This window comes from Pygocentrus nattereri, chromosome 30, assembly GCF_015220715.1.
Source record: "Pygocentrus nattereri isolate fPygNat1 chromosome 30, fPygNat1.pri, whole genome shotgun sequence".
In the NCBI taxonomy this organism is placed as follows: Eukaryota; Metazoa; Chordata; class Actinopteri; order Characiformes; family Serrasalmidae; genus Pygocentrus; species Pygocentrus nattereri.
This window is the reverse complement of record NC_051240.1, coordinates 4458472-4478970: the sequence shown is the minus strand read 5'-3', so window position 1 is coordinate 4478970 and position 20499 is coordinate 4458472. Positions and strand designations below refer to the sequence as shown.

The 20499-nt window shown below is 40.8% G+C and overlaps 1 protein-coding gene across 6 annotated transcripts in view; it reads right to left on the bottom strand.

Annotated features, from left to right (window-relative positions):
• tnrc6c2 (trinucleotide repeat containing adaptor 6C2) overlaps positions 1 to 20499 on the bottom strand; it is a 157814-nt gene that overhangs the window by 31555 nt on the left and 105760 nt on the right. For 4 of the 6 annotated variants that reach the window (XM_037536322.1, XM_017693090.2, XM_017693093.2 and 1 more), the window contains exons 3-4: positions 18522 to 18543; positions 7616 to 7903 (exon numbers count right to left, since the gene is read on the bottom strand). In XM_037536322.1, the coding sequence (XP_037392219.1) occupies positions 7616 to 7903; positions 18522 to 18543 (310 nt within the window). Of the gene's footprint in view, positions 1 to 376; positions 498 to 7615; positions 7904 to 18521; positions 18544 to 20499 lie in introns of those variants that run through there. The other 2 variants (XM_017693094.2, XM_017693096.2) reach the window with 2 other exon arrangements.

The following is a 20499-nucleotide window of genomic DNA, read 5'->3' as shown; positions in this document are numbered from 1 at the left end:
GTGGCACAGGCGAGCCGTCGTCTGTCTGCCAGCCTCTCTCTCTCTCTTGAAATAGGACGCCATTTTATCGGAGCTGAAACGCAGCCAAGAGAACGAGGCTTCTGTCTGCGATTCCCTGCCTCAGCCGCTTTCTGTACTCTTTCTGTACAGACTCTGTGAAACTCTCCTCTCAGCTCTACTGTCGTTCAGCTCCTTCTGAACAGAGCAGGAGAAAAAAAAAAAGAAATAAGCTGCGTGATAAAATAATCATACCCAAACAAGCCAGCTGCTTTTGTTTTGTTTTGTTACGTAAACGCCACGAGCAAAAACAAAAATATAAAAGCGCGTGATTAAGGAATAACGAGGGCAAAGCGGCAGAGTACGAGCGGCGGGGTACCTGGAGAGAGCGTCCGCATTACCATGCCCAAAGTAACGGAGGAGAGAGCGAGGAAGCGGCCGCTTGTCTGCTCCGGCGTGTCTGCTCTCAGGCATCCGAGCCTCATCTTGAACTGATGCCAAGAAACACTGCTGCTTCTGTGTGATTGGCGAGTTTGTCCCTGTAGCTATTTTTAAGCCTATTGATCCAATCTGTTTTGCTTTTCCAGTGAGGACTTCCAGGAGGGGTCACCCAAACTTTGATATATGGGTAATTAGAACATTCAGACTGAACTTTTGGAAAACAGAAGCAATTTTATATGAATTGGATACGATATGGAAAATGATCACGGTACTCCGAGATTCTCATGATATGCATCCTGTTTCATTTTTTGAGGTTTGAGAACATGGAACAGAGAAAAGTGCTTCATAAAAAAATCTGCTATCAAAATTTATTACTGCAAATATTAACATTTACACGCTGTGCTGCACTAAATCCAAGTCAACAGGTTTAATTACGCTCTATTTGTAATAAAACCTGCAGATGATGTTTTGTAAACCTTCAGTCTGTAAGTTAAGGGATTTGAAGACCTCTCTGTTGGAAATGTGGAACTGCACCTGCATGCAACACACGGAATAACAATCTGTAGTGTTGGTCGTGCTTCACTCCCCTTCCCCAAGTGGATGAACCTGACGACTGAAAGAGAATTTAAAGAAAACCGAGTCTAAACTGTCTTCTGAGGATGTGAGTGAATGATCTACTATTGTAATCATGTCTTCATCAGTATAATGTTGATTATGAGATCATTTGAGACCTAAATGGAGCTGAACCTTCGTTTTGAGTCTGCGTGTGACGTTAAAATGTAAAGATGTACGACACGGTGTGAAAAACTCCCAACGCGCCACTTTTGACTATTAAATGATTATTTCAGGGTTCACAGGTAGCTCAGACTCCCCATACTTTAGCCTGTTTTTCTCCTCACCTAACAAAAAAATCTTACACAGTGCAGCTTTATGTACTGACGATATTCACAACATATTGTAATTCCAAGAAACTGAGAAACTGCGAAAAGTGCAGTCTGTAAACTTTCTATCACATTAGTAGAAGAGGAGATAATTATAATCCGTATTAATTATTATTTTTTTTTTACATCAAAACAAACACAGTGAGGACCGGGACCTGTCCGTACAGAGTATAAATTGAATGTGAATGTAATTAATCAAGTAGCTTTATTAACTAACTGTGTAGTTATAATGTAATTACGCTTAAATAACATTGCAAAACAACGACGACAGCCGTCACAGTTAACAGAGTTTAACTACTGAAGAAAACACAAACAAATAACCATCCTCCCCAGAGAAATAAAATGTCAGATGTTCATGTGTCGTGTTTACTCGCCCTGTTCCCTGCTGACCGAACGTCATGGCAGCGACGTCACAGCAGCGTTCTCTGTCTGAAATAAAGCCCTTTCAATACGCTCGGCCTCCGTGGATCAAAAGCTATACCCGCTCTCCAAAACAGCGGAATGGCACGGTGCACACTCATCACTGAGAGAGAAAGAGAGAGAGAGAGAGAGAGAGAGAGAGAGAGAGAGAGAGAGAGAGAGAGAGAGAGAGAGGGAGAGAGACAGCACACGAGAGAGTGAGAGTAACGGAGAGAGAGAGAGAGAGAGAGAGAGAGAGAGAGAGAGAGAGAGAGAGAACGAGAGAGAGGGAGAGAGAGAGAAAGAGAGAGAGAGAGCGAGCAAGAGACAGGGAGAGAGAGAGCAAGAGAGAGGGAGAGAGAGACAGCACACGAAAGAGGGAGAGTAAGGGGGAGAGAGAGAGAGAGAGAGAGAGAGAGAGAGAGAGAGCACGAGAGAAGGGGAGAAAGAGCAAGTGAGAAGGAGAGAGAAGAGAGAAAGAGAAATAAGGGAGAGCAAGAGAGAAAGAAACAAGGAGAGAGAAACAAAGAGAGACAGAGAGAAATAAGAGAGACAGGAAGAGAGAAAGAGCACAAGAGACAGAGAGAGAGAGAGAGAAAGAAAGAGAAGAGGAGAGAGACGGTGATAGAGAGAGAAAGGGAGAGAGAGAGAGAAAGAAAGAGAGGAGGAGAGAGAGAGAGAGAGACACACTGACAGAAAGAGAGCAGCAGAGAGACAGTGACTGAAAGAGAGAGGGAGAGAGACGGTGATAGAAAGAGAGAGGGAGAGAGAGAGACCGGGCATAGTAGAGAAAGTGGAGACAGAGAAATTGAGGGAATGAAAGAGTGATTGAGAGTGAAGACGAGAAAAGAATAAAATTCTGACTAAAACAAGCAGAGCACAGACGTTGCTAGATAGCACAACCACGATAGCCACCGGGTTTCAGCACCTGTCACAGTCAGCTATGGAGATAACAATCCTACTGGTGTCGGCAGATAACAGTCAAAACATATTATCAGTATCAGACCAATACACTTCGATTTCACTGATAATTCACATCTACATTTAAGGCTGCATTAATTTAACTCCTGAACATTACTATAGCAGAATGATCAGGTGACGCTGAGTTAGTGCACTAACATATCTGCATTTGATTTATTTTCCTGCTTTTTTCAGAGTGAGCGCTGTTTTTGCCCTGTGTGTCAACAAGGCTGGAACAACATTAACCACATTTGTTCTGAAGATAATAGTGTTCGCAAGACAAGAAATAGTAATCACTGTGATCAGTTTGTCGTTCCCTAAAACCAAATGTGCTTCACTGAACCTCTTTTTCCATTACTGTACACACCAGTGTTAGACTACTCTGTAATCCTAATCCAGATTAATCCGGTCCTGATTTTATTTTACCAGTCTGTACATGTCATCTCTAGAATATGTACATGAAAAACAAAAAGTACTGGATATTCATATCAGCCCAGAATTCCCAAACTCACTCATCTCCAGTTAAAACGCTGGCATTTTGGTCACTAACCTCAGCCTATGATAGAACAACACGAACACCAGCTTTATTAGAGACGACCTCCACCGTCTGAAATGATATTCTATCTGCCCTCTATCACATTCAAGCCTTGCTAATTTTGGAGTGACCACTGTGAGAACACTGACCCATCAGAGACAGACTTACTGAGAATTCTCAACCAATCACAGCTATTTATATAGCTAGAGTTTCAGTCAAGCAGGCCGTCGTTACTGTGTTAATGTTTTTACTCCGACAACATTCACTACGGTCTTAAAAAGATGGTTCTTCAAGGGTTCTTTGTAAACAAGATGGTTCTACATAGAGCCACGAAAACGCAAAGAACCATGCACATGATTAAATGGTTCTTCGTGTAATGAAATGGCTCCACAGATTGATGGAGACTGTGCTGTAGATGGTTGTATAAAGAACCTTATAAAGAACCTTTTTGAAAATGGCACCCAAAAGCGTTCTTCTATTGTCACAGTATCAAGCTTGTATCTATATATATATATATATATATAGAGAGAGAGAGAGAGAGAGAGAGAGAGAGAAATATAATTTACACTGTATGTGTCCTCTATTCTAATATTAGGAATTATTCTATGTGTCTGGAACAAACATGAAATATTCAGTAGCAGCAAATCAGATATGAATGAAAAGCTACAGACAACAGAAGCCCCCAAGAGCTGTTGGGGCACAAAACAGCTGCTGAGGCGCATTTCTCACAACTATATTATCTCCCACTCCCCCCTCACCCCACAGCCGGGCACAGTTCTGCCACCTGCACTCTCTCTCTGAAGGGCAGACAGGCAGCTGGGCTGGTCGTAAACAATAATCTAACGCAACACAAGAGTGGGAGCCCCTCAGTCATGCAGCTTCCACGACCTTTCACCTACAGGAGCCTTTAGATAAACACAGAGCATTATTTAATCAGAAGTTTAAACACTAGGGAACACTGGAGTTTGGGCACTCCCGGTCAAATGGCATGCTTTGTTGACTATCTAGGTGAAAATAATTAAATGTGTCATTCTTCTGCACACACTAATGCACAATTTTCTTGCACAGTTAAATCAAATTGGCCGAAAAAATATAAAACAACTTCTCCACAGTGAAGCATATTTTACTGTTCAGCTCCCAATATAAAATCCAGTAAATAAACAGTCATTTTGCACTGGAATATGTTCTCTGTAGAGGATGAGTTCACTTACTCTTACTCAGAAAACCAACATGTAAATTGACCAGGGGTGTCCAAACTTTTGCATATGACTGTATATGTGTTGAACCATTTACTTTTAAAAGAGATTAAGTGATCCTTACTACTCCCACAATGGGGAAATTTCACCTCCGCAATCTAACCCATCCATGCAGTGAAACACCACATACACACTAGTGAAAGCACACACACACACACTAGGGGCCAGTGAGCACACTTGCCCGGAGCAGTGGGCAGCTCTATCCGCAGGTTAGGTGTCTTACTCAAGGGCACCTCAGGCATGTGCTGTCAGCTCAGGGCATTGAACCGGCAACCTTCTGGTTGCAAGGCTGGCTCCCTAACCTGCAGCCCTGTCAGTATTGCTTTTTAACTCTGCACGTCCAGAAAAAACGCTGCTGAAGTCTTTAGCTGCTCCCAATTCAGGAGCTTAACGCTTCGGAAGCTGCATTTGAAGGCCTGGTCTGTCCTGTTTCAAAGACTTTTTCATATAACTTTTCCAGTTAACATATCCAGAGGTTCACTGCGTGCTGGTTATTATTTGAGAGCATGGTGGCGTCAGTAGAGGAGCAAACGGCGGCTGAGGAGACACTTTTAAATCTAAGCACTGGGTTTAAACAAAGTCGAATAGCTAACGATACAAATGAAGCAAAGCCAATGTGGTCTGAAGCAAATCTTATGCTACAGTTTTGTTTACTTTTAGGGAGCAGACAGAAAGAAGCATCTCCAGCTCTATTAAATGAAATAATAATAACCTAAACTCTAAGTTTCTGGCTCCATCTTTAAAGAACTTTCTAAAAGAAATAAATAAATAATGTTCATGAAGCAGCGGGAAAGGCAGAAACAGCGCTGCTGTGACGCAAACAGAAAATCCCCCACAGAGAAGACCGTCTCATTTCAGTGCTTTCGTAGGATGCTGCCTCTGAACCAGGACACAACTCTTGTTTCCACAAGGCTTCGTCAAGTAACTCTGCTTCTTATTCGGCAGCTTTATGTTAGCAGCAGTTACACTGTGGTACCTGTACAGGTGCCTGTGAGTAACTGCCTCGTTTGTCTCACAGTGTCAGACACTGCTGGAGCTTGGAGAACATTACATTCATGCTTCAGGTTTGTTGGCCTGAGAAACCTCAAAAATATGGTTCGTGTAGGTTTTTGCTGAACAACTGCTCTGAGCAGAAACAATGTCGCTTAACAAACTCGCTTATTTTTGTACATCATTTCAACACACCAGCTCCTCGTTTAGGCTCTGAAAATTTCATGATGAATGGACCAAGAGAAATGCTCTAAACTCACTGTCAAAAATCTTTTACATTAACTTCCATTGAAAGGTAAGAGTGTTTTTGCCTTCTCCTGTGAAGTTACTCTTTTGGAAATGCTTGTTTTTCTTCGGACAGCGCCGATAATCTACTGTACAGAGTTAAATGGCACTGAGGACAACAAGAATGTTCCCGCAATCATTGCCCGTCCCCAAAACAGCATCTCCAGCCTCTGTCCCAAATCTAACACAGAAACCTAAGGAATTTTGATCATGTTTACAACGACGAATGCTTCTGTACAGGAACGTGAGCGCTAACAGTTTCACTAGCTTTCCTTGTTCCGCTTGAAATACAGCACTGCGCAAAGCTCTGGATCGGAAACCATAAACGTTAAAGCCCAGATTTAAACCAGCATCACTCGAGATTCCCGCAAACAAAAACTTTCTTCAAGAAATGTTTATACACTCAGATTAGAGAGGGAGGCGGTTTTCCAAACGGAATAATAGATTTTTACTTGTCATCATGTTTAATGGTTTCCAAGTCTGGTTCCACTGCTGGGACTTCAGTTGTGCCACACTTCTGGATTAAAAAGTTCAGTTAAACACTTAAAAATGGTTCTTCAAGGGTTCTATCTAGAACCATGAACACACAAAGAAGCTTTTGCATAATTAAAAGGTTCTTTGCATGGTGAAATGGTTCCTCAGATTGGTGGAGAATATGTTGTACATAGTTCTACATGCACCTTTTTGAAAAGGGTTCCTATATCGTTAAGATGTCAAGAACCCTTTTAGTGCTATATAGTACTCTTTCAAAATACACAACACATTACACAACACACAGAACTTTTCAATCATGCAAAAGGTTTTTTTGTGTGTGTTCATGGTTCTATATAGAATCCTAATTTACTAAAGAACCCTTGAAGAACCACATTTTAAGTGGTTAAGAGAGCCAAGTTAGCCAAATGCAAACAGAAATGAGAGCAGTGAACTAGAGTGAATTAAAATAGATCATTTCTACATTCTACATTCTTAAAAAAGATGGTTCTTCAAGGGTTCTTTAGTAAAGGAACGGGCTCTATATAGAACCCTGAACAATTAAAGAACTATTTGCATGAATAAATGGTTCTTTGCATGGTGAAAGTGTTCTTCAAATTGATAGAGAATGTGCTGTAGATGGTTCCATACAGCACCAAAAAGGGTTCCACTATTGTTACAAGCCACCACTTCATTAAAACGTGAAAAAAAAAAAACGAACTAATTAACAGAATTACCAGCAACACCCGATTCTCCACACAGAGCTCTACATGGAACCACCTCAAGTTTAAGAATGATAAGTGATGGTGTAAAGCTGCAGGGACACCAGAGTTTTGCATCACCCTTTTCTTGGCTGAGGTGGAGCAACAATAGGGGTTGTAACATTTTATTTACTATTGAAAAGCCACCAATAAGCGCACACATGTCTTCTAAGTTGATGATGGTAGAATATTGAGAAATTTCTGCACTTCTCCATGAATTAATAATAAAAAAAGAGGCCAAAATCTTCTCAAAACTATCATAAAAGAGTGTCATCAAACATCAGTATTTATAAGCATTGCATGACTTTCTGTGAGGGGGTTTTAGAGGTGGATGTCTGGTTCCTATCACCACCAGCGTGAATAACTTTGACTTGGTAAGTTTTTCTGGAATGGAGCATTTCACACCAAACCAATATGAATGACTTACATTTTAACCGTTTAATTATGCAGAAATTTTGGAATATTTGGTAGACTTCCCCTAGACTGCAGCCTTTGTAGCTTCCTGAAATATTCAAACACTATTGGCTTAAAACGGCAAATGTTCAAACAGCACAGACGGTTAAAATGACCGTTTCTCACCTGCGAGGTGCTCGTTGGTGTGAGTGTTTGGCGGAGATGTACAGTCTGAGTTGCTGGTCAGGCTGAGGGCTGCAGTGGGCAGTGGCTGACCCCTCTTTAGCAGCTGTTTGTGCTCGTGGTGTCTGAAGCGCGGAGGAACCTCTCTGGGGGGGAAACGGGGGATGCACTGCACGGGCTGGAGCTGCTGGGGGCTGCTGGGGCTTCGGCTGCCATTACTGCTGCTGCTACTACTATAGGGGATGGACAGGGATTGGACCGGCGGGGGACTGGCCTTAGCTGAGTCTGGCACTGCAGGAGAAATGAAACAGAGAAGAGAGAGAGGGATTGTTGGGAAGGAAGGAAAAAACCTGGAGAACGATGCTGTTGTCTGACTCCAATTCACTGTATATGTATTTTTATCCATATGGTAGCTGTCAAACTGTCCAAATGGTACCTTTACAGGTGAAGGATAAACAAACACTCTTAGCTCATAACAGACATTAATGTGATGAGATCTTTTTCCAACTAATTTTGGGCCATTTCATTTGGTCTGTTTATCAGAAATATGAACAAAAGTTTTAGATTATGCAAAAAAGTAAAAAAAAAAGAAAAAGTTAAGAATGGAGATGTAAGATATTAGCATAACACTGATGATGTATGTGTTTATATGTGGTGCAACTGCTGCAATTTATAAAGCAAAAAGTCCAGTGTGGGTGTATCCACAGCACAAATTATTGTTTATTTCTTTATTTGTACTTAATCTAAAGCTTATTGTCTAAATGAGGGCTTCATATACAATTTGCACTGTACTTTATACACACACACACCCACCCACACACCACAGAACTGTACTCTATAATACAGATAATAATAAAGAATTACTAAAAAAATAATAAATTGCTCAGTAAACAGTATGTTATACTGCACTTGGTCACCCTTTAATTCCCTATGCACCACACTTAAAACCCTTAATTGTGGTAAAAAAAATAAACATCACTATAATGTTCAGGTTCTCATGACTTGCTACTTTATTCTAAAACTTTCTTGAGGGCAATTCATTACTGCCACTCATCAAATTAGGTGTGTTAAATCTAAATATAGTTAGTTGTATACAAAGGTTTAGATGCATCTGGTCAAATTACGTTGAAACTTATTTTTAAAAGTGTATAAAAATAAGTAGTGATTGAGCAGCTTATGCACATCTTTATGCGTAATTACTGTTTATTTACTGAATTCAACATTGTAAGGAAAACATTAAATGCGTCTTGTGCAAAACGTATGGCACATTTTCTATTTTAAATCTTTTTCAATAGGTTAAATGAAATCAATTGAAAATAAGCAGTGCACTACAACGAACAGAAACCTGTAATATTTACGTGTGTGCTCTCTGTTGGGGATGTGTTAAGTGTTAACTTGCTCTCACTCAGAAAACCAGCAACAATATTTGATCTGTTTCTGGCCAGTCTCACTATTAAAATCAACAGTACAGTAACGGAAGCAGTGAACAGGAGTTTTATTAGCAAAGATCTTACAAATCCTCGGCCCTTTATCTGACTCTGTTTCTGCTGCTCTCGTCTCTCTCAGCTGTAACAGGGCGAGACTGAGGCAGATGTTTATTCAGGCCTGTCGTGACACAGTGCGATTACACTCTGCTCACGGAGCCCGTTCCCCTGCCGGCCAATCAGCTCAACTTCACCCTTCCCCAGCTGACCAATCAAACGCTGTGCCTGTCTACACTCCTCTCGTCCTCCCCCATCCAGTCTCGCTCATTGTGCTCATTGTTCAGTTCTCCACTGAATCCATTACACAAAGCAGATGGACGCCGGGGCTTGTGGGACGTTTCTCACACTCGGACTCAGACAGGCAATATGCCGAGGAACTAACTCTCTCTTTCCCCCTCTCCCTCTTTCTCTCTGTATCTGGGCTGTCCTCAGCTCAATAGCCTTTACTAGCATGACATATTTATAGCTTTTCCGAAGCATCACTCAAATAACAAGAACACAAAGTATTTAAGCCATCTTAGCTTCAATTACAAAAATCGCAGGAAATGATCAAAGAATGTAAGAACAGCAACACAGATGAATAATACTGTGAAATGAAAATACTGTCAATACTGAGAAATTGGATATTGAATATTTCCAGCATATTCAATTCAGCAAATTGAAATACTGTCATTGTAGAGAACAGAAATATTTTGATTACACAGAAGTAGGAATATTTTCAATAAAGTAAAAATAAAATAATTTCCAAAATAGAGAAACTAAAATATTTTATTTATACAGAAGTAGAAATATTTTCAATATAGAGAAATGGAAATATTTTGATAAAAAAGAGAATTCTTTTTAATATAAAGAAATTGAAATACTGTCATTATAGAGAAATGGAAATATTTTGATAAAAAAAGAGAATTCTTTTTAATATAAAGAAATTGAAATACTGTCATTATAGAGAAATGGAAATATTTTCAATATTAAAAAATTAGAATATTTTCAATATAGAAAATAGAAATATTTTGATTATACAGAAATATTTCAATGCAAATCAATTGGAATGCTGTCAACAGAAAGAAATGGAAATATTTTCAGAATTTAAAAAATGGAAATATTATGATAATGCAAAAGTAGTAATATTTTCAATATAGAGAAATAGTAATATCGTCAACATAGAGAAATGTAAACACTTTAGACTGTATAGCCTCTCTGCTCAGTTCGTAGGCTTTGTGAGCATTTGTGTGCATGTGCACTCATGCTGGAACATGTTTGGGTGTTTATGGAAGATCGATTTCTTCTCTCTCAGACAAACCATACAGAGAGAGAGAGAGAGCGCGAGAGAATAAGAGATTAGATTAGATTAGAAAAAGATTACACAGCTCTGTCTCCTTCTGCTCTGTACATTCTTAATAAAGCTCTTCACTCCACAAACACTCTCCATCAGCCGTCTCTCCATGCAGCACACACTGCTCAGATACGCTGCTCGTTTGCATTCGGCGTCTCGGGATGCTCGTTTAATGATGGTGTGAGGAAAGAGAAAGCTGATTTCTGTAGCAGCGCCTCCTAATTGAGTGCATGAACAAAGCTGAGAGCTGCTTCAGTTCATCCAGCTCGCAGAGGAAGCCTTCAAAGACCCACTTACAAATGAGGGTTTCTCCAGTCGCAGTGTTTGTTTACTTTACATAAAGTGGGCCTTCCAGCCAGGGGATTATAGGGAAACTGTAGGGGGTCTGGCAGACTTTGAGGGAAGTGTTACAAATTATGCTTTAAAAATATATACATATTCAAGCAAAAACAAATAAGTTAATCAATCCATTAAAATGCAATACGTGGGACCTCAAGTACAAAAAAAAACAATATTTCCTTGATTTGCCAGGATCACTATATAAACATACTTGTGACAGTTTAAAGTGTCTTACAATATACACCGAGAAGGTGAATCATTTCTTGTCTAAATAGGTTATTAGGGGTAGGTGTTGAAATCTTCCCCATGAAATGGGCAAACCTTAAATAAAATGTTGGGGTAAAAGGGTAAAAGGGTAAAAGTTCAGCAACCTCGCTGCTGGGCTTTAGTTAGATTTAGGGCATCATACACCTTCAAAAAGGGGGGATGTGATAATCACTCATCATTGTCCACCTGCATTTTTTGGGTGGTGTGAAGCTGAAGTCAGCTATTTGTTTGTTTCATGTCTTCAAATGTTCTTGTTCCACCTTAAAAACAGCAGCCATTACATTCTGGCTCTTCGGTCGGACTATTTAAGGTGGAACAGGAAATTAGCTACAGAGACATTAGCAAAATATATTATAACGTTTTAAAAGAGAAAACACTCACATTTGTTGGTTCCTTGGTCACTTGCACAGTCATCTTGCCTGCTTTTATTTTTTCTCTTAGCACTGCGTTAGCAATGTGTCTCTGAGAAACCTCCGTTTGGACGATCATGTAGCCCTACCCCTCTATCGCAACAAAAATCGGGACACCCTACCCGTGAACACACAAAAGGGAGGGTTAAGGGCTAAGTGGCAGGGGCGAGGGATAAAATGGGAATAAAAGAACAACTGAACCAAGCTGGACCTGATGTGTTTACTGATTTAACTGCGCAGTGGGTAAAAACGGAGCTCTTGTGGTTGTAAGGAGATGTACAATAAGACTGAACCAGCCGGTCATTATTATCTAGACTTTATGTTTGTCATATGTACTAGAGCTTTGTGGACTAGCTAGCTTGCAAGCATCATTAGCTGCAGTCATCTCTAACATCACATACGACCAAAATAATCGCCTGATCTAGTTAGTTAAGTGACAGAACCGCATACTGACATTTAGTCTCATAACAAAATTAGATAACAGTACATATATAAGTCAATTCAAACACTTTAATTATGACTGCAGCTTTGCATGCACACGATAAAAGTATCCAGAACAGCCTTCTAATTAGTGAATGGGATGTTCTGGATCAGCTGCACATGAGCCTAAGGTCTCCGTAGCCTATGCCAAGCGTGGGGTTGTGGAGCAGCGGAACTATGGTTCTCTGGAGTGATGGAGCTCCAGCCTAAACCTTTGAGATGAGTTGGAGTGATCCAGAACTGACCACCCAGCATCAGTACCTGACCTTGCTAGTGCTCAATCAAAACCTCATAGCAATGTTCCAACATCTAGAAGCCTTCCCAGAAAAGCAGAGGCTGTTACTGCAGCAAAAACTCTCTATTAACACCCTTCATTTCTGAAGAAACAGACTTTTGAACATAAACGCAGCGTAACTAGGGTTCTGAAGTGCAGCCTTGCACTGGCATGGTGAAGCTCGGCTGCCCTGGTTTCTGAGGTTTCACAGAGGAAGGGCTGCAGCGCATTTTAATGCACTCCCATGCTCGAGTGAGAGAGGCGGAGGCAGACTATTCTTTCTTCTGCCTTCCTGCAAGAATTACAGAATCTAGTAAATCTCCCATTTGCATCCAGAATGGAGTGAAAAGAAATGAGGAGAAACCACTGCAGGTGGAACTCCAGTAATCCAGAACCTCAGAAAGAGCTTGAGAAAAGAGGGAAGGGGGATTGCAGGGAAGACAGAAGGCTCAGGAGGCCCCAGGATGGGCCCGGCTGAGCATTAATGAAGAGGCCTCGTCTCTGTCAGGGTGAAAAGAAGCTGGGCTGGGGTCAGCCGGGGTTGTGGGAGAGGTCTAGTTGCCCCATTAGTCCAACCCTCACTGATGAGTGGTTAGCATGAGGTTTGGGAAAGCGTTGGGACAATGTTGGGGTGCGTGTCTGAGAGGGCTTGGCTTTGCCCATCTGTCCTGCTTTAGAGACCCATTCACACAAAGCTTTTCACCCTTCACCCCTCACCCCTCACTTGACCTGCTGCTGCTGAAGAGACAAAGGTGGTGGGTGTGTACTGTCTAGGGCTGCAAAAGCTAGCCGAACAACGTTAATTACACAAAAACATTTCAGTGTCTTGCCTACATCCCACACTTTCCTGAAACCATGCGAAGTTGTCAGGTAATCTCACATAGACTTGCTTATACAAGGCTTTTATCATGGGTTGAGAGGTGACTGTGTGCAGCTACACTTGGCCAAGGAGCTAACCTAGCAGTCAGTAAGCTGAAGCAGGCTAACTCCTACATTAAACAGCAAAAAACATAAAAGTGAACATAATTATCATTATAATGCTGACCTGTAGTAAAAATGTGGTTAACTGGCACAACTAATGAGTGACTTTGTGCCTCTGCTGTTAGCAAAATAGCTAAGATCACAGTCAGTAAGCTGGCTAACTCATTTAAACAGCAAAAACACAAAAGTAAAGACTGTCTGCAAATCATACGGTCTTTTTTTTTTTTTTTTTAGATCAGAGACGTCAACTTGTTTGTTGAAGTTCACCAAAGCTGAACTTGAGGCAAAATTTTGCACATGAAGTGTATTCGTCTTGGAAATTCGAGACATGAAATAGTTTAAATTCCATTGACATGAATGTAATTTCTGGCAAATGCTAGTTTTACAAGGCCTAAATCAAAGATACATAACAACAACATTCAGAACCAGAACATTCAGATCATCAAAAATCATTTCAAACACTATTTAAAAAATGCAGACATTTAAATATAAAAAATGGTTAAAATGCCCACCACTGCTATTCAGTATGATTAAATTTATACTTCAAATCAGGAAAAGATCATTTGGACACAATAGCGACCCAGGTCCCCTGAATTGGTCACAAATACCTTCATTTCTGAACAGAATGTGTTCTTCATGAATTCATACCATCTAATATAATGAACTGAGTGTTATATTATATTTATGGTCTATTTGTTTGTGATTAATTCATCACCTGCCGCCTGAGGCTACAGCGCTACACAAAGGCCGTGATAAATGATAAACATGCACTGTTGACAAATACCCTGATTAATGTGCACTGTAATAAATGCACATAACATACTCAAAGGCTTCTTTCACGATTCATTTCTCGAGTATTTATAAATGTCACAATTAAAAGAGAGCACTTCCTCTTCGCTTTGGCGGATTAGCCCGTAATTAGGTCGCTATCCACCAGCGTCTTGCTCAGAGTGTTGACGCAATTAATTGGATGTGAAATCACAAATTAATTCAATCTGGGTTTGCATTGTGTTGAGAGACCCCATTGTTATGGTTAGCGCCACCTTGTAAACCTGTATGTTATGGCAGAAGCTCTCAGGAGACGGCAGGAAACGCTCAGTAAGAACGAAAAAGGGTGAGACTGACAGGCGTCTGCGTTTGTCCTTTTGCTTTTTAAAAGTGCGCTGACAGCAAAAAAAAACTGGCACCCTGCCGTTTCCTGATTACAGGCAGGAAAATGCCACAAACGTGCCTTCAGTTACTGTTCTCACCTCCACACATCACCCTGCACCCCAAGATGAATCATATGCAGCAGAAAGGTTTCTACATGCTGCAAGGGAAATGCAAAAAAAGGCAGCCCCAAAAAGACATCAATCACGAGGACATTGACAGGTTTAAATAGTAAAAGACTATTTAAACGTTTGGTTATTGGGATGTTCATAATTTTAGATATTTTGATTGACAGGCTTATGATTAAATGCTTTAAATTTGTTTCTAAGACAAATGCAAATAGTGATGTTAATGCCTATAAATGAATTTACTTCCAACACAAGCAATAAAACTATAAATCAAAGTCATGTCTGTGCAACAAGCGCTTTTTAAATAAAACAGAAGCCGTATTGCCCCCTACGCTTCCTGTAGTGTATTACAGTCTGTCAGAGTGACTGTATGTATCATATGAACATTATAGAGCTTTTTAAATGAAACAGTAGAAGCCGTATCGCCCCCTACGCTTCCTGTAGTGTATTACAGTCTGTCAGAGTGACTGTATGTATCATATGAACATTATAGAGCTTTTTAAATGAAACAGTAGAAGCCGTATCGCCCCCTACGCTTCCTGTAGTGTATTACAGTCTGTCAGAGTGACTGTGTGGATCAGATGAACATTATAGAGCTTTTTAAATGAAACAGTAGAAGCCGTATCGCCCCCTACGCTTCCTGTAGTGTATTACAGTCTGTCAGAGTGACTGTGTGGATCATATGAACATTATAGAGCTTTTTAAATGAGACAATAGAAGCTGTATCGCCCCCTACGCTTCCTGTAGTGTATTACAGTCTGTCAGAGTGACTGTGTGGATCAGATGAACATTATAGAGCTTTTTAAATGAAACAGTAGAAGCCGTATCGCCCCCTACGCTTCCTATAGTGTATTACAGTCTGTCAGAGTGACTGTGTGGATCATATGAACATTATAGAGCGTTTTAAATGAAACAGTAGAAGCTGTATCGCCCCCTACGCTTCCTGTAGTGTATTACAGTCTGTCAGAGCGACTGTGTGGATCATATGAACATTATAGAGCTTTTTAAATGAAAGTTTACGCAGTAAATACAGCCGTGTGATTTGGTTTGATCTGTGCGCTTCATGTTTGAAGACACACTGCTTGTATGAAAGTAAATGAAGGCATCACTAAAACAGCTCTTTGTGTTAAAGGACTAGCGCAGTTTTCCCCCGAGATGTACCTTAATTACCTGTAGCCTGTTATTTACACTCGACATTTTTACAGAACAGCTTTACGTTTTTTGTGTTTTGGTATCCAGTGTTTCTTTAGCTGCAGCTATTCATGACCCGCTGTTAACAGGGGTTGCAGGAGATAATTGGTCGGACCCCCGGGTCGCCTCCTCTTCATCTATATGCATGAATCAGACAGAATCAGTTATGGAGAGTAGACGGCAGCGTGGCGGGGGGAGAGATCCTGACAGCAGGAGAGGGTGAGGCACGCGTCCAAACTCGTACACGTATTCTCAGCAGTAGCACACACTACACGCCTGTTTACTCAGCACAGCACTACTCCTGTATTCTGTCTGATAGTGAGCCATGCTGGCACACTTACGCTCACTAATATGACACACTATCAGACACAATACTGCACAGGAGTAAAGGAGTAGCATCAGCAGCAAAAAACTATCAAAAGAAAGCTTTCAGTTGTAAACTGTCTTGCCACGTTTGGTTTTGTTTTATAATGTTAAAAGAAATTTGACGAATTTGTAGCTGATACCAATCCATCCCTTAAATAATATTAGCTGGTATAAATCATAATTTCTTCTTTTTTTCTGCCAGACTTTTGTCCGCTAACTCGTCGCGCACTCTGAGATATCGACACCATTTCACCTTTCACCATGTTCAGTCTGATTAGGAATGCTGTGCTGGTATACAGCTGTTAATCTGTACAGTTTTTAATCTAGCAGCCCCGTAGCAACCATCTGGGAAACCACAGCAATTGCCTAGCAACACTAACAACCACCTTGGACACCATAGCAATCATCTATAAAACACCTTAGCCGTCACCAAGCAAAACGTTAGCTACCACCTGGGATACCCTAGTAACCACCAAGGATACCAGAACAACTGCATAGGATCACCATAGCAATCTCCTGGGACATGCTAGAAATTGCCGTGCAACACCTTAGCAATTGCCTGCGATATCATAGCCATCGACTAAAACACCTTAGCAACCACCTGGGATACCAGATCAACTGCCAAGGAACACCATGTATATTATACATATATATAAGTCCAATCGTGAAATTTCCTCGTTACTAAATATTCCACAGTCGACTGTCAGTGGGATTATAACAAAGTGGAAGCGATTGGGAACGACAGCAACTCAGTCACAAAGTGGTTGGCCACGTAAAATGACACAGCATGGTCAGTGGATGCTGAGGGGCATAGTGCGCAGAGGTCACCGACTTTCTGCAGAGTCAATCGCTACAGACCTCCAAACTTCATGTGGCCTTCAGATCAGCTCAAGAACAGCGTAGAGCAGAGGAGACGTGTTCTCTGGAGTGACCAATCACACTTCTCCGTCTGATGGATGACTCTGGGTTTGGCGGTTGCCAGGTGAACGGTACTTGTCTGACTACATTGTGCCAATTTGGTGGAGGGGGGATCATGGTGTGGGGCTGTTTTTCAGGAGTTGGGCTCGGCCCCTTAGTTCCAGTGAAAGGAACTCTTAAAGCTTCAGCACCAAGTTTCCAGCACCAACTGTTCCCAACTTTGCGGGAACAGTTTGGGGACGGCCCCTTCCTGTTCCAACATGACTGCACACCAGTGCACAAAGCAGGTCCATAAAGACGTGGATGAGCCAGTTTGGTGTGGAAGAACTTGACTGGCCTGCACAGAGTCCTGACCTCAACCCGACAGAACACGTTTGGGATGAATTAGAGTGGACACTGCGAGCCAGGCCTTCTCGTCCAACATCAGTGTTTGACCTCACAAATGGTCAAACAACATCGAAGATGAAGTAGTTCCAGTCTGTGTGCAGTGTCATCTTTGTCAGTTGTCAGTCTTTGCCATATTAACTTTTCCCATATATTTTTTTTTTTTGGTGGACCGATTTTTAAATTTTATTTAATTATTTCATCTTTGCTGTTATCTTCCATCCATCCTTTCTCCTGCTCTTCCTTTCCACTCCTCCCATCCTCTAATGATCACTCACTTACTCCAAAGCCCTCCAAAACAATGACTAACACTGCAGTGGCATTTCACGGCAAAATCGCTGTCTGCGTCAGGAGCACAACGGCAACAATGTCACTGATAAACAACACACGATTTTTCCAGACCGCACACACCCTCACACTCTGAGAAGTTCATGCTCCAGCAGGGCGTCGACAGAAAAGATCCAGATGTGACTCAGATGGAGAAACATCAGAAAAGACGGAAGAAATAAAGTACAACCTGAACAGCAGATGGTTTGGAGTTTTCAGACATATCTTTACTCTCCTCCAAGACAAATGCATGTAGTGATGTTGATGTAAATTACTTTGGATATGGTGTCCAAAAACCCCATACTGGTCGTTCTAATCACTTGATCCAGTGTCCCTCAAATAGCTCCCCGGGCGCTGTGGATAGGGCTGCCCACCGCCCCGGGCAAGTGTGCTCACTGCCCCCTAGTGTGTGTGTATTCACTAGTGTGTATGTGGTGTTTCACTTTACGGATGGGTTAAATGCGGAGGTGGAATTTCCCTGTTTGGGGGATTAAAAAAGTATCACTTAACTTAAGATAATGTCCAGGTGTCTGTAAAGCATGTGGACAAGCATCTGACCTTGGATTACAGCAAGACGGAGCCCAGAAAAAGAGCTACTGTAGAGCTACTGGACACAGGAAAACGGAGGAACTGGGCTACTCCAGCAGCCGGGAGCACTTCAGACTCTCAGCATGCTCGTCTGGCCCCTACACGCACACCTCACTGACCATATGCTAATGAAATAATGCATGCGTCACCGAGCATTAGCATACAGCAGCTAGCCAACAGAGCAGCAAGAATTCCTGCCTAATGAGTGCTAGCTTCCCCTGCTACATTAACCACACTTACAAATTACAGCTTGTTCGGCTTTTTTTAACATCCAAAAGAGATTTTCTTACCTTTGGTTTTCTGTTCAGCAACCTGTGAGCAGAGAAAGAGAGACAGAGAGAGAGAGAGAGAGAGTGTTCAGTATACATGTAAACAAATTGTGACTCGAGTCATCTGCATGCAATTTGCATAGAATGATGAATATTCATGGTGCTGTACTGTAGCAGGCAGACAAAACCTGACCTGACATTTGCTCTCATCATAAATCAGAGACGTCAATTTGGGAATTAATTAAAGAGTAGCGCTCGGGCTGAAGCAGATGGCCTACTGGACACTAAACTCCAGAGATGGGCGTTAACGTTCATTACTGCTGTACAAAGAAAGAAACAAAGGCAGCTTCTTTTAACCCCTTAAAATCTAAAGGCGTGTACACGGGTCCACACCTCAGCTCCCCACTCTCCACTGCACAACACTGAGCGCTGGGCGACAATTAAGTTCAATACGCTGACATTTTCGTGACATTTAAGTTAGCAGTAATAAAGATAATGAGCTTGAGCTTCATATGCGCTGCTACTCTGCACTAAAAGAATGTCTCCCAAACCCGACGCAGCTTGTTTTGGACCGTTTTGTTCAGTTTTCTTCTCTTAGAATCACACCAAAGGGAACTATACACTGCGTTACTGACGTTAACCACATAAGTTCAGACAAAGTTTATTTATACAGCGCTTTTTACAACAGATGGACTCACAAAACAGCTCTACAGAAAATCCAAGTTCAAGCCCCAGTGAGCGTCGCCAAGAGGGATGGTGGCAGGAAAAACTCCCTAAGAGCGGCACTGAGGAACCGAGACTCAAAACTGGACTCCATCCATGCCGGACAGCAAGACAATAACAATTTAAAAACTAAATTCAAAGTGTTTGTAATGGTAATGCAAGTCTTTTTAGGTCAATAACAAAAAGTCACCCAGCACTATTTGCGCATTACTTTCTTACTTGCTTATTGTAGACACTAAATAATTATTAGTTACTGAATCATTTATAACAGAAACTAAATAATTCTTAGTAGACACTACTACAGTAGATACTGAGCAATTCATAGTAGTTGCTGAATAATGCAGTTTACTGAATAGTTCATTGTGTTTACTGAATAATTCACAGTAGTTACTGAATAATCCACAGTAGATGCTGAATAATTCATAATAGACCCTGAATAATTCATAATAGACCCTGAATAATTCATAGTAGATGCTGAATAATTCATAATAGACCCTGAATAATTCATAATACACCCTGAATAATTCATAATAGACCCTGAATAATTCATAGTAGATGCTGAATAATTCATAATAGACCCTGAATAATTCATAGTAGATGCTGAATAATTCATAATAGACCCTGAATAATTCATAATAGACCCTGAATAATTCATAGTAGATGCTGAATAATTCATAATAGACCCAGAGTAATTCATAGTAGACCCTGAATAATTCCTAATAGACCCTGAATAATTCATAATAGACCCTGAATAATTCATAGTACAGGCTGAATAATTCATAATAGACCCAGAGTAATTCATAGTAGATGCTGAATAATTCATAATAGACCCTGAATAATTCATAGTTTAATAAAAAAAATCATAGTAGACACTGAATAAGTCAGTGTTTATTGAATAATTCCTACTGTTTATTGAATAGTTCACAGTGTTTATTGAATAATTCATAGTAGATACTAAATAATTCATAATTGATACAGAATAGTTAGTAGCAGTTACTAAATAATCTATAACAGAAAGTCATTTCTAGTATTTGTAGTCTTACGATTAATAATTCACCACAAACATTCACCGCTCTCTAATGCTAACTTCACAAATCTATGTGGAAGCAAAATAAAATAATAAATAAACTTTTTCAGGACCTGGAAGAAATAATAAGAGACACGATCAACATTCGAATGAATCAAAAGATCTAATCAGTCTGCTACACATTTTATAGCATGTTTTTTAACATTTCACAGTTTGTATCTATGGATGAATTGCAGCCTGTAGACAAAC